Genomic DNA, 15135 nt, shown 5'->3' on the forward strand with positions numbered 1-15135 from the left:
AATTTAATTAGCATTCTGCTGAGAATGTAAAACGCATACTGTTCAGGGTTAGGGGAAAGGACAACTGTAACGCACTTGTACTAAAGCGCCCCTGAAACCTTATACTGCAGTCCGGCCCAGAATTTCCAAGTGTTTCTAATTTCCTGGACAGTCCCTGGTTTTTTGACTTTCTGTCTCTGGTCCGAAAAAAAAATGATACTTGATGGAGATAAAATAGTTTTAAAACATAAGCTAACAAGGATAGGGAGGTCAGTACTTATTATCAGAGAAAATATGGCAACCCCACTAGATTTTTCATAAGAAAATGTAAAAGGTGCAGAAATTGCGACTAGTGATATTTTTCTTCATCTAATGATCACATTTGTGGGCAAAAATATTAAAGGTCATAACACAGATGGAATATATATTAAATATCAAAATTATATTTAGACAGGGCAGGTTTAGGATATTTCAGAAGAGGAATGGTGAGCCCCCATGCTAAGACCACAAGTATTTTTTGTATTATGCACCAGCTGTTCTCTGTATGTAAACTAGAGGCGTCCCAAATGCAGCCTTCTGCCTACTGAACTACAAGTGTAGACCTGAGGGCTGTACTGGGGATGCTGAGTATTGCAGTTTAACAAAAGCTGGAGGGCCACATGTTGCACACTGATGGATTATTAATTTAAAAAACGACCCATTATACACAGGTATACACACACACACACATACACTGCTCAGTAGAAATCCCCCTGCACCCCAAAATACTACAACTTCTTGACACAAGACTGATTCATCTCAGCAGAAAGCTCCATGCTCACCCCTTCCAATCACCCACACTATCCCTCTGCTTTAACGTTTTGAAACCACAGTGCTGAGAATTTTTTTTTTAATTTTCTTTCGTATGAAAAAGGAATGAATGATAAAAGGGGGAGTTCCTACCTGCACCCCCAAGCAGCAGAAGAGCTGTCAGGCAGCAGCAGAATAACCCTGGTCCTCTCATGGTGGCAGCCAAGAAATATGGGATGGTTGGCTCCTCTATATATACAACAGCTGACAGTGAGGGGTGCGGTGGTCACACACACACAAACTGTCACACACGTCACAAACTGTCACACAGGTGGCCACAACTCATTGACACAGACAGATCTCACCATTTGTGACCCTAGTCAGGAATTCAGGGCAGCCACACAGAGCCATATACATAGCATTATATGCAAATAAACACAGCACCACTAATATTAGGTGTAGATTAAGCTAATGCTGTGTATGGATGAAGCCCTGACTTAATTAGATCAGTTCTGACTGCTTGCTATGGGGTTTGCACTGGATGGTGGGCATCCTTTGTAGTGGTAGGTCTCTGAGTAAAAGAGACTTTGTATTAAATTGGTGCTACTAGTTTTGGTGCATCAACTACAACTCCCAGAAAACCCACTTTAGTGTGTATGTGACGGCGCCTTTATTCTAGGCCCATTAGTGATGGGTGAATTTATTCGACAGGCATGGATTCAAGGTGAATTTCCGCATTTTGCCACCTGCGAATTGTTCTGCAAAACTGCTACAAAAATCCTCCCGCGAAAAAATTCGCTGCAACAAAAAAGTTGGGCGTGTAAAAATTGTCGCGCCTCAAAATAATTTTGACGGCCATTGACTTTAATGCATTTCGACAAAAAAAGTGGCACGTGTAAAAATTGCCACGCACATAAAAATTGACGCACGTCAAAATAATTTTGACGCCCATTGACTTCAATACGTTTTGCAAATTTTCGCAAATTTTTTCGGAGTTTCACAAACTTTTAGGCAAATCGAAAGGACAGATTCGCCCATCACTAATGCACATGGGCATATGCAATGTCCACCAGACCGCAGCACACTGACAAATTGTTTCCATGAAGTTCTGTGATTTATTGGCTCATTATCGGTAGACAAAAATGAAACGTTTCGAGTCTCACAGGACCCTTTATCAAGGCTTGATAAAGGGTCCTGTGAGACTCGAAACGTGATAATGAGCCAATAAATCACAAACTTCACGGAAACAATTTGTCAGTGTGCTGCGGTCTGGTGGACATTGGATATGACTTGACACTTGATAAAGGGCTTGTCCCGAAACATGTTGTACACTCCCCAATAAATGGATTTTTTGCAGTTTGACTGCCGCCTTGGATCTGTTCCACATCTACACTACAGTTCTACATATGACTTGATTAACTCATGGCAGATTGGGTAATTGACTGCTAAGCACCTGGTCGCAAGGGAAAAGAAACGGAGGTGAGCGCTTCATTTTTGTGTGGAATAGTGCACATGGGCAGTGATGATTGACGGACTGAATAACATAAAATGGACAGTTGGGGCCCCCAAATTTTTTTGGGGGGCTGAAATGAACTTAGGCCACTAGCCAGCTTTACCATTTGCATCCACCTTGCCTTACTTTATCCCTGTTGTTCTATTATAAGTTATACCTCCATTCCTAGGAAGTCAGTCCTAGGTCTGGATCTCTGGGAAGGCCACAAAGGTCAAAGCCTGGGGTGGCAGGTTTTTAATGGGGACGCGCAGGAGATTTTTTTAAAGGGATCCTGTCATCGGAAAACATGTTTTTTTTCAAAACGCATCAGTTAATAGTGCTACTCCAGCAGAATTCTGCACTGAAATCCATTTCTCAAAAGAGCAAACAGATTTTTTTATATTCAATTTTGAAATCTGACATGGGGCTAGACATTTTGTCAATTTCCCAGCTGCCCCTGGTCATGTGACTTGTGCCTGCACTTTAGGAGAGAAATGCTTTCTGGCAGGCTGCTGTTTTTCCTTCTCAATGTAACTGAATGTGTCTCAGTGGGACATGGGTTATTACTATTGAGTGCTGTTCTTAGATCTACCAGGCAGCTGTTATCTTATGTTAGGGAGCTGTTATCTGGTTACTTTCCCATTGTTCTTTTGTTTGGCTGCTGTACTTGCAGTACAGCAGTAAAAAGTGATTGAAGTTTATCAGAGCACAAGTCACATGACTTGGGGCAGCTGGGAAATTGACAATATGTCCAACCCCATGTCAGATTTCAAAATTGAATATCAAAAAAAAAATCTGTTTGCTCTTTTGAGAAATGGATTTCAGTGCAGAAGTCTACTGGAGCAGCACTATTAACTGATTCATTTTGGAAAAATGTTTTTTTCCTATGACAGTATCCCTTAAATCTCTCACGCCAATCTACAGTGATCCAGACCTGACAAGCAGTGCTGTACTTAGGTCTGGTGCTGCCTTGGCACTGGACCTCAGCACCCCCCCCCATAGTCATGCGCATGAAAGGAGGTTTTTTATGGGAGGGTCAGCCATAATCCAGACCCTCAGTGATTAAAGTTAATGACATCATCATATTGAATGACATAGTGAATGACACATGCAGCGACCAATCATAGCAAAATCAACATCAAGTGTTCTCAACCCTAAAGGATACGTCGGTTTAAATTTTTCTGCAAAAAAAACTGTATTTGATAAAAACTTAGCCATGTTGACAGAAAAAAAAATCTCGGTAAATATCATAATAATTAGATTTCACAAGGCTGAAAACCGAACAGGCAGATGGGATACAGAAGATACAAATTGTAGGTTCGGTTTTGATCCGAACAGTTCGGTTCTTGTCAGGTCTGTTCGGGTTAAAACCGAACCTACAATTTGTATCTTCTGTATACGATAATTTAGTTACCACAGATAAAAAGATCCTATTCAGTATCTGCCATTATATAATTGCATACATAAAATATACAGTCATTTTTGGAACATACAATGCACTCACACATAATCACATGGGATACATGACTGAAATAACACATATGATTGTTGGGCGGGTGGCCCAGCCTGAGGGTGCCCCAAGTTGATATCCAGCCCTGCCTTTGACAAGTGGCATAAATAGGTGCTGGGCCCATCATCTTGTTAGGATCCACCAAAACGACGATTAAACAAACTGTTTCACAACTATACTGGCTGACTAAGCCCTCCAAGCATCAGTATAAACATGTCCAAAAGGAGAGCTGCCATATTGACATGCTAGAGAGATAGTCTACAGAAGAATGGTATTCCATTGAATCTCCCTGGCCTTGGGAATCAGCTTGGCATTTCCAAGTATATAACATAATCAGATAAGAAATGTTCTGCACATGTAACATGTATGTGCAGAGACAAGAGGAAAGATGCAGTACTGAATATAATAACAGGGCATTTTCCTATGAGAGGCATTTCCATTATGAATGCAAATAAGGTTACAGCACATTGATTCCAGCTGTCACTGGCTTAAGGGGTAATTGGACGGTAATTGTTCAATATCCTGGATATCCGCTAGGTGTCACATGAACACATACCAGAGTCTATACTGTATATAGTTACAGTGAGTCTGCTCCTGCCCCTTCTGCTGTGGTATACTGATTCAAGTCCACTCTCAGTGCCACTGGGGAAGAATTCTAGGTCTCAACATAGGATGTTGCTCTTTTTCCTGTCACAGTATTGGTGCAGGTTTCATAATTATTATTGCATTTTTAAAGTTCACTGGTGTGTTTGGTCTCAGGTTTGTTCTGCATCAGCTTTAATGGCAAGGTGTGTTTATAGATAGATACAGATACTGTAGATAGATAGATAGATAGATAGATAGATAGATAGATAGATAGATAGATAGATATAGATGATATATAGATACATATAGAGAGAGATAGATGATAGATCAATAGATAATAGATAGACAGACAGACAGACAGACAGACAGACAGACAGACAGACAGACAGATAGATAGATAGATAGATAGATATAGATGATATATAGATACATATAGAGAGAGATAGATGATAGATCGATAGATAATAGATAGATAGACAGACAGACAGACAGACAGACAGACAGACAGACAGATAGATAGATAGATATGATATATAGATACATATAGAGAGAGATAGATGATAGATCGATAGATAATAGATAGATAGACAGACAGACAGACAGATGTAGAGATAGATAGATAGATAGATAGATAGATAGATAGATAGATAGATAGATAGATAGATAGATAGATGATAGATAGATAGATAGATGATAGATAGATAGATAGATAGATAGATAGATAGATAGATAGATAGATAGATAGATACATATAGAGAGAGATAAATGATAGATAGATGATAGATAGAAAGATGATAGATAGATAATAGATAGATAGATAGATAGATAGATAGATAGATAGATAGATAGATAGATAGATAGATAGATAGATAGACAGACAGTCAGATAGATGTAGAGATAGATGATAGATAGATAGATAGATAGATAGACAGACAGTCAGATAGATGTAGAGATAGATGATAGATAGATGATAGATAGAAAGATGATAGATAGATAATAGATAGATAGATAGATAGATAGATAGATAGATAGATAGATAGATAGATAGATAGATAGATAGATAGATAGATAGATAGACAGACAGTCAGATAGATGTAGAGATAGATGATAGATAGATAGATAGATAGATAGATAGATAGATAGATAGATAGATGTAGAGATAGATAGATAGATAGATAGATAGATAGATATGATATATAGATACATATAGAGAGAGATAGATGATAGATCGATAGATAATAGATAGATAGATAGACAGACAGACAGACAGACAGACAGATAGATGGATGGATGGATGGATGGATGGATAGATAGATAGATACCATGAGGCAGTGGCGCAACTAAAGAAGAAGCAGACCCTGCATTTGCAGGGGGGGCCTTGAGAAAAGGGTGGCCTGGACTGCTTCCTCTATAGCAAACAAGAACCCCCCTCCCCAGCCACTCTCTTACCTGTGGTGGGTAAGTAGAGTGCAAGCCTGCATGAGGCAGAGAGTGGGTAGAGTCGGGAGGGGAGTGTGTGGAATGTGGGCGGAGTCAGGGCATGACGTGGGCAGGAGGATGGGGATCGGAGTGCGCAAGGCCCCTCTGAAGATTTTTTTGCAAGGGGGTCAGGCACACTCTAGTTACTGACGAGAGGCAAGCAATATGGCAGCATTTACATTATCTGGCTAAAAGTACGTGGACACCTTGTAAGGGGTAGGTTGTGTTACTCATGCCAAACATAAAGCAAATAGTATGTATCTGTATGTAACCATTGTATATTTACCTTTTAAATCTGTTTGATAAAGCTACTGTACATAAGGAAAATGTCAGTATTGTAGTCAGAAATGGTGTATATTTTAACATGCAATGTTAAGCAGTCATTATAAGTTATTTGTGACATATTTTCATTTTCTAATGCCTAGTAAAGAACAGCAGTGGGTAATGGCAGATATATTTCAGAGCCTTAATCCAGGAAATGTACTGAATAATGTACTGTATAACATGCCATCCTATAAAATGCAAACTGAACATTGGGAAGAGCAGTATTAGTGCTGTGGAGGCTGCATGTGATCAGCAGATGAGAGGCACATGGACAGACTGAGGACCAGCACATGCAAAGGAAGTGATACAGCAGTGACTGGAGACCTGAGAGGGTATAAAAGGAGTTACAGGTACCTGAGAGAGGGACTGTCTGGACCAGATAGCAGGACTGCAGCAGTGCAAAGACAAGCAAACAAGTTTCTGTGCAGGGAAAGGAGCAGAGCCGGAATAGCTGAGCAGCAGAATTGAACTGCATTGGTAAAAGAGCTGAGAGGCCTCCAGCACCAGAAGCAGGCAATGGACAGAGGATTATTTCAGGCAGCTGTGGAATACTAATCCTGATGGGTCCAGATAATAGGTGAGCAACTGTACCAGCTTGTACCCCAAGTCTTCACATTATCAAGGAATCATTAACCCTTGTTGTCCAATGAGATAAAGGTTTCTTCTAATCTCTTTTGCATGCATGCATTTTAGTCAGTTCTGGCCAGAACTTTGAACTGTCCTCCCAGCAGCATCCTTTCCTTTTCTTCTCAGATGGCCCCATCTTGGAACCAGTTAATGTGCCAATTACCCAGAGACAAGTTTAGCAATTCTTTTGCCAAAGTCTTCAATGGACACTAAAGTTTGCTAGGCACTAGGTTTAAGAACTCATTGTGGACACCACACTTATTAAGTGCCTCCTTCTGTCACAAAGACTGCCACAAACCCCTGCTGTTCTCATCTCATAACCGGAACCTCTTACAACCATTCGATTCAGGTCCCGCAACCCAAGTGACTGTACTAAGTGGGCTCCTGGGTGATGATGCAAATATATAATCCAGTATTTAATGCAGTTTGTCCTCTTATATTAAAGTTGTAGGCACAGGTTCTGTTAAGATATTTTAGGATTACTTTGTATTATTAAAATGTTGAACATTGTTATATGTTAATGAAAGAAAAGGGGTTATCTATAATTCTTCCTAAGTGAAATAAGAAATAGAAGCTAACTGCTATTCCGTGAGTTATTAAGCATGTTATGTATTGTGTCTATATAGTATATGGCTATATCAAGTAATATTATATGCACACTGTTCAGACACTGCTGTGAATGTTAACAGTGGAGGTTATGTCTGTTGGCTACATAAGTAAAATGGTAATTATTTTTTTTGTAAAACCAGTAAACTGCAGTTAAGCTTCCAGTGTTGTTCTTTATTTTTGGTATCACCAATCATTTGGTAAATCAGCAACTGTAAACCTAACAGGGATTCTTCCAACTCCATATTTGCTATAAGGAGAAGCAACATATAAAAGACAATATAAGGCTAATACATTTGACAAAGAAGTAAAGCATATTTGGTGGTGACATAGTCCTTACAACCTGCTTTTCCAACATCTCATTCCAAAACCATGAGTAAAAAATATGAAGTTGTTCTTCCCTTAACTGTTCTACTTTTCTGGGAAGGGCAATCAGGCCTGGTGGGCCCGGTGTTCCATTTCCTCACACAGTATTGCATTTTTACTGTGGTTCCATTATGTGAATCTGTTTGCGGAGATGCCAAACCTGATCTAAAGTGATCCGGGGAGGGGAACCGTGACCATGCTTATCACAACAATGACCCTGCCCCAGTTCCTCTGATGTACCACTATTCCGGACTATATTTATGCACTTCAGGTGATGCTTCTGTGTGTCAATGGAGTTGGTAAATTAGGTGCAAATTACTGTGTGTGTGACCTGCTGCTTGGGGTGATTAGTGGAGAGGGGCTTAAATCAGGGAGATAACCAACAGGGAGACATATCTGTGTATGACCTATTGACTCGCGACTGAATTGTTGACTGTCAATCACATTTGACGTGACCAGCTCTATCAGGGTGGAAATTTTATGAGCTGACAATCCATTCTGTTGCCAATTCTACTCCTGGTCAAAGCTAATTGCTGATTGGTTGCTATTGGTACTAACACTGCTGCAAATAGTGGCTTCATCGGTAAAAAGTTATTTTGAATTTCACATAAGTTTTGCCTTCGTCTTGTCTTACAGGAACCCAATCTGTAAATCAATAAATAGTGTGCGGAACCCCATATTGCCTTTTTGTAGAACGTTCCTTTTTTATATTTAGTAATAAGTTACAGTATATCAATTTAGTAAGCACCCTAGAGATCTGCAATACAATATTCTAATTCAATTACGCCTTGGAAGGGGCATAAGGCAGATGGAAAAACCAAGAACAACGCCAAAACTGAAGTTTATTTGACCCCCTTTCTCCTGAAGCAACTAAATTTCTTCTGGGAATTGGTTCCCGTACCTTATTTCTTATGAGATCTCTATTCATAACCATTCCCACTTCTTGGGCCACTTGAAGAAAGGAAATCAGCATAGCCGGGTGAAAACCGCTGAAACATGTTTTTACACTCTCAGGACAATTGCACATGTGTTTCTTTGTCTCTGCGTTTTTTCCCATAAGAAAATACAACAACAAAATATTGGGAAATGTCTAAAAATTTGCCCTTGATAGATAATGGGAATCCTAGGTTCTTCTGATGTTCATGAGTTAAAGAGGAACTTTTGCGAAAATGAAAATGTAATATTAGCTTCAGCATACTGAACTAAAAAACTTTCTACATTTTTCTAAATCAATTAAAAATTCCCAAACTGACCATTATTCATAGTATACTGAAACCAAAAACTGCACATTTAGAACCATAACTTTGGGCATCTTGAGTTTACTGACTTTTAGGACTAGGGCCCCTTTACATCCAAACATTAAGCCTGGGCAACTAGGCCAAACAGTCAGATTATCGAAGGAAATTGGCGCCGACAGGTCGTAGGACCGTATCAACTAGCTGATATGGTCCTTGATCGCAGGAAAAATCAAACCTGCCGATCGATATGACGATTTTTGGCCAGATATCAATCGGGGGGAGACCCATTGGAAGCCCACACAAGCGGAGATAAGCTGCTGAAGTGGTCTAAAGGACTGATATCGGCATCTTTTTTTTTTTTGAAAGATTATTTTTATTGATTTTATAAACATAAAACAAGTAAGAAGGAAGAAAGTAAAGAAAGAGAGAGAGATTGAAGGGTGGGCATTCCCATTATGATATCGGCATCTTTAATCTGCCTCTGTATGGCCACCTTAAGTGGGTTATTTATAAAATCCAAACTTATTTCATTATTTTCTGAAATATACTCCAACCAAATCCGCACAGGTTATTTCCCCTTACTTATCAATACATTTAACCGAAAAAAATTCGGTGCGGGAAAAAACCCGAAAAAACAGTTGGAAAATTCGAATCGTACAAATTTTTCAGATTTTTCAGATTTTTGCCCGAAAACAACAAAATCTTCAGATTTTTGCATGAAACCCAGCGCAGATCAGGAAATCTCCCATTGACTTATATTCAACTTCGGCAGGTCTGAGATGCTGGATATTCGATTCTGACTTTTTTCATTCTCGGGGTATAATAAATCACAAAAAATTTGAGGTTTTTTTTTCCACTGAAAATTCAGATTTTATAGTCAAAAAAAAATTGTTTGACTTTTTGGCATTCGGACTTTAATAAATAACCCCTAAGTGTTCCTCACAAATCTGACTCTAATTGACCATCAAGCTGCACTGCCAGGAGTATCCAAGATAACAAATAAACATTTTCAGCAAATCTCACTATATATAGCATTCCGTCTGGGCCCTTCAGGCTAAGGCTTTGGGTCAACCTAGGGAGTCCAGACACAGTTTGGGAACCACTGCCAAAAGGGATATTTCATCTGCCAAAACAGCCTTCAAAACTGTAATGTAATCTGCCCTGCTGAAATACACTTACAATGAAGTAAAGGTTTCACAAGTGCCCGGGCTGGACAACTGATGATTTCAGTTGGTGCCTCTGCCAGCGTTTCCTAACAAACACTGAAGACATCTGGGTTCTATAAAGAAATGCCTGAAGACTTTCTTTTCTTAGCCATTGCCTCAAGCCCTGTGTCAAATGCAATTTCAAGAAATGCAAATTAAAATAGAAATCCCGTAAGTTAGACAATTGAAAAAAAAAAAATGTTTAGTAAGATGTTTTGGGTCTATATGGTCTATATAATGTTTTCTTTAAAGAACTGTTAAAGTATGAGGGTATAGCTTGTTGTTAAAGGGATACTGTCATGGGAAAACATGTTTTTTTCAAAACGCATCAGTTATTAGCGCTGCTCCAGCAGAATTCTGCACTGAAATCCATTTTTCAAAAGAGCAAACAGATTTTTTTATATTCAATTTTTAAATCTGACATGAGGCTAGACATATTGTCAATTTCCCAGCTGCCTCCAGTCATGTGACTTGTGCTCTGATAAACTTCAATCACTCTTTACTGCTGTACTGCAAGTTGGAGTGATATTGCCCCTTCCCTCCCCCCCCCCAGCAGCCTAACAATAGAACAATGGGAAGGTAACCAGATAGCAGCTCCCTAACACAAGATAACAGCTCCCTGGAAGATGTAAGAACAGCACTAAATAGTAAAAGCCAAGTCCCACTGAGACACATTCAGTTACATTTAGTTGGAGAAAAACCAGCCTGCCAGAAAGTAATTCCATCCTAAAGTGCAGGCACAAGTCACATGACTGGGGCTGCTGAGAAACTGACAATATGTCTAGCCCCATGTCAGATTTCAAAATTGAATATAAAAAAATCTGTTTGCCCTTTTTAGAAATGGATTTCAGTGCAGAATTCTGCTGGAGCAGCACTATTAACTATCCCTTTAAGGGCAGCAAGCATGGCTGAACTCATCTCATAGTTACAAATATATGACAATGTTGTTGCAGCTATCCTGATCGCACCCTTATTGGTCTTCATATTGGGTTTCCATCCAAATAATACTCTTGTAGCCTTTAGGCAAGATTTCCAGAAGTATCTTGGAGAACAAGGAAGCATCCAAACCAGATACCGCCCAAGATTCCCATCAGACAACTGGAAACTTTAAGTAGGGGTAGGGTACAGTATTAAGGCATATTGGTTGTTATTTGAATTGAATGCTTGATATTTGGGTTGAATGCCTGCTGTTTTCCATGGTGGATGAATTGCTAATGGGAAATATTAAAAGTCTAGGGAATATTTACAAATGTAGCCTCTAGTAATTGTATCTTGTAGTATTGTCACTAGCTTTGGCAGCTTTGTAACACCCATACCTTTTTGCACCACACAAGGCCAGTCTACTAATGGTGCTGTACATGGTCCATAACACGTTTATTTATAAGTTTGTGTTTCCAGCTGTCTCTTTAAGTAGCTTTATATTATGTTTGCTGCATGTGAATGAAGGATAAGGCAAAAGTTCCCAAAACCTCAACCCCCAGTCCATCATGATCTGCTCTTTGCTTTAAGCCTGTGTTTATCTGTTTGCAAGAGCTACCAGTTGTCAGGGAGAGATGGAAGCTGTTTATATTAGTAGAGAATTGCATAGAAACTACACTGCGTATCTTGACAGCGCTATATAAATAAATGATGATGATGATTTGGTCACTGGGCTTTTTTCTAACCCCAACTACTTTTGATGATGTCAATTCCAGGTTTGCAGCAACATCACTTCCTGTTTAATGGTAGTCGGCGGGTTGGAGATCGGGTTGCGGATAAGGCATTTGCTGGTTGGGGTTGGGTAGCAGATCAAAGTGGGTAAATATGCGGGTTGCAGTTCGGGGTCAGGTCCGGGTTTTATAAATTCATTCCACACAGGACTCTAGCCCATGGACTAGCAAGCCCTCCTAGATTATACAGAAGAGCCAGGAGGTTCAGGGGCATTATTAAAAAAAGTAAGGGTCTTATTGCCTTTTTTTAAAATACATTTCTATCTCCTATCAATTATCAGGGGCCAATTTCTGCACAGGCTCCCCTGGACTATAGCATAGGGGCCCAGTGGGATCAGGGACCCATCCAGCTTTTTTTCAATTATAACTTCTATTTTCTTTTCTTTTTATTTGCTCTGCTGGGTCCAGTCGGGTGCACCTACTGGGAGAAGAAGGCAGGCAAGGTGCGTGTGCCCTGAAGGGTCAGATCCAGTGACATCCACCAACTCAGCATAGAGAGCTCAGGGGGGGATCTGCACATGTCCAGACCCAGCAGTAGCCTAGAATGGGTGTTTGTGAATGTAGACTAGGGGCTTCACAACTCATTAATCTGCCATTGTCACTTACATGCAACTAGGCGAGTCCTCTTTCTGCTACTGAACTGAATTTCCAAAACACAGCTCAATAGAGGACTTGCCTAGAGCATGCATGGAGAAGGCAGTCAGAGACCTTACTTTTATATTAAAAGAGAACTCAACACTCCACTAATAAAAACCCCTACCCTGAACCCTACATAGTCCCCTCCCTGCTCCCCCCCCCCGAATAGGTGATAAATCCCCCTAATCCTTTACTCACCTATCAGTGCAGAATAAGCGCTGCAGAGCTCATGGGCACCATCTTCCAACTCTTCAGTATTCTTTGTTTCCTCTTCCTTCCCTTTGGCAATTTCTGTCACTTTTGGCACATGCACAGTTGCTACGAACCGGAAGATTGATCCAACCGCACATGCGCCAATACATTGCTTGCTTTCCAAAGAACCAGAGGATAGCGCCCATGAGCTCCACTGCGCTTACTCTGCACCTATAGGTGAGTAAAGGATTAGGGCCCTTATAGGTAATATAGTCAAATCATTAAAGGTGCCACACTCACACTGAATCGCCTTTTGAAGCATCGGGTGCACAGCTATGTTCCTCTCTGCCAAGGAATATATCCACAGTAAAACAATAAATCCAGCAGCACTCCGATATGTGATTCAATTGTTTATTCGTGCTGGAATAGCCCGAAACATCGCTTTGCTAATGGCACGAATAAACAATTGAATCACATATCGGAGTGGTGCTGGATTTATTGTGTTACTAGGGCCCTTATAGGTGTTATCACCAAGCTAATAAACTTAGGAGGACCAATGATATTGTTGGAGGGGTCATGATATTAGGGGGCTGATTTGTGAAGTTCAAGGGTGATTTTATGATGTCAGTAGGCTGTGATTAGTCAATTTTGGTCCGGTTACACAAGGCTGAAACACAGACAGGCAGTTTTTAGCCCCTAGAAAAGTGAGCTGTCCAGTTCAAAAACAAACAGGTGCCAACCCTAGGCCTTTGGCCTTATGCCTTTGTATGGTCAAGGAACTCCGCAGTGTCATATCCTTAAGCTTTCTAGTAGGGGGTGAATTATCCCTTGTATGTACAAATAGTTTGACTCTTAAAATGAGACTGTATTCTCAAGGGGCCAAAGCAACATCTCAGATCCTGAAGGAGACGGATGTTTAGGTAATAATGTACCACCTGTTGTAAAACTTTAAAATATTGACATAAGAAGCCGCCCTTTGTCTGATACAATACACATGTTTATGGTAAATCTCCTCACAGACTATGAAAAAGCCTAGAGAGTTTATGAAGAGTACCCCTGTCCTGTCTTGGAGCACACACACCACTAAAAATCAAGTGCCTGGATATTGGTGAATAATCAGTGTAGAAGAAAATAGGAAGAGGATAGCACTCATCAGGTGACAAAATTGTTTTATTTCAAGCCCCCTTTTTAAAGACCTGATAAGTGGTATGCTCTTTTTTTTATAGATATTTTTTTATTCATTTATATTTATTTATATTTTAAGTAAATATTGCCCTTATACATATTTTCCCTTGACCCACCATTTATTGTGCTGCCTCGGAGATCACCTGACCAGAAATGCTGCAGCTCTGGTAACAGGAAGAAGTCTGAAAGTAAAGACAGAACTTTAGGGGGAAATTTACTAAAGGGCGAAGTGGCTAACTCTGGCGACAATTCACCAGCATGAAATCATTTAGTCACTTCACCAATTTACTAACGGTAGCTGGCGTAAATTCGCTGGCATAATTTCGCCAAGGAGATAGACTCTGGTGCAACATCGCAATCTAACGCCAGGCGAATTTGCTGCAGCATATACGGCCATTGTACTTTAACTGCACGCCGTATGCTAATTAGCCAACGCTAGCATAACTTCAAACTGCTGAGAGTGATTTCACTGGCGTAATTTCACCACCGTTTGGTACCCTGAGCGCAACTTCGGATCTTCGTGAATTAGCGTTGTCCAGGTGAAATTACTCCTGCCAAAGTGTTGCGATGTGCGCGAAGCGAATTTTCGCCTGTTAGTGAATTTGCCCCTAAGGGTTATGTAATAAAATGCTCTAAGTTTGCCCAGGAGCAGTAACCCATAGTAACCAATCAGCAGGTAGCATTTACTGGTCACCTGTTAGAAAGCAAACATCGCATTGGTTGCTATGGGTTACTGCTCCTGGGCAAACATAGTGCATTTTATTACATTAACTGGTTCATGTGACCTAATATGTATGGTTTCTTTGATTTGTTTTTGTGCCCCATATGCATCGTTAGGATCCCGGGGGGCGGCCCTTATTTTTCTAAAATGGCAGTTTTCTATTTAGGATTACCCAGTGGCACATACTACTAAAAAAGTATATTATTAAGAAAATGGTTTATTTACCTGAAGCAGGGTTTACACATGAGCTGTTTTATGCAATTAAGACCTACATTCTTCGGTGGTATCGTTTTCCTTTAATTTTCTATGTGGTTTTAGGGGTTGGAGAGGGCCCGAATTAGTGATGTGCGCCCTGCTATGACCCGCATCCGCTTCCGGGGGTCCTTTTGTAGACCAATGACGTCACAAAAGGGGCGGGGTGAGCAGACGTGAGACTATAAAACCGGAACCCGGAATTCGGATGCATTTGAAGGTGGCGGGCGGCAGGCCCGG

At 40.4% G+C, this 15135-nt stretch overlaps 1 protein-coding gene and 1 long non-coding RNA gene across 3 annotated transcripts in view; one reads left to right on the forward strand and one right to left on the reverse strand.

Moving 5' to 3' along the window:
* The window catches only part of LOC446267 (sarcalumenin), a 39797-nt gene extending 38774 nt beyond the window's left edge, over positions 1-1023 (reverse strand). For both annotated transcript variants that reach the window (XM_018239252.2, XM_018239251.2), the window contains exon 1: positions 922-1023. In XM_018239252.2, the coding sequence (XP_018094741.1) occupies positions 922-982 (61 nt within the window). In that variant the 5' untranslated portion in view covers positions 983-1023. The remainder of the gene's footprint in view (positions 1-921) is intronic.
* Positions 1024-5840: 4817 nt separating this feature from the next.
* LOC121399087 lies at positions 5841-7553 on the forward strand. The gene is made up of 2 exons (XR_005964743.1): positions 5841-6735; positions 6852-7553. It is a non-coding gene; the product is annotated as an uncharacterized LOC121399087 (long non-coding RNA).
* The last annotated feature ends 7582 nt before the right edge of the window (positions 7554-15135 follow it).

Source organism: Xenopus laevis, chromosome 9_10S (genome assembly GCF_017654675.1).
Source record: "Xenopus laevis strain J_2021 chromosome 9_10S, Xenopus_laevis_v10.1, whole genome shotgun sequence".
NCBI lineage: Eukaryota > Metazoa > Chordata > Amphibia > Anura > Pipidae > Xenopus > Xenopus laevis.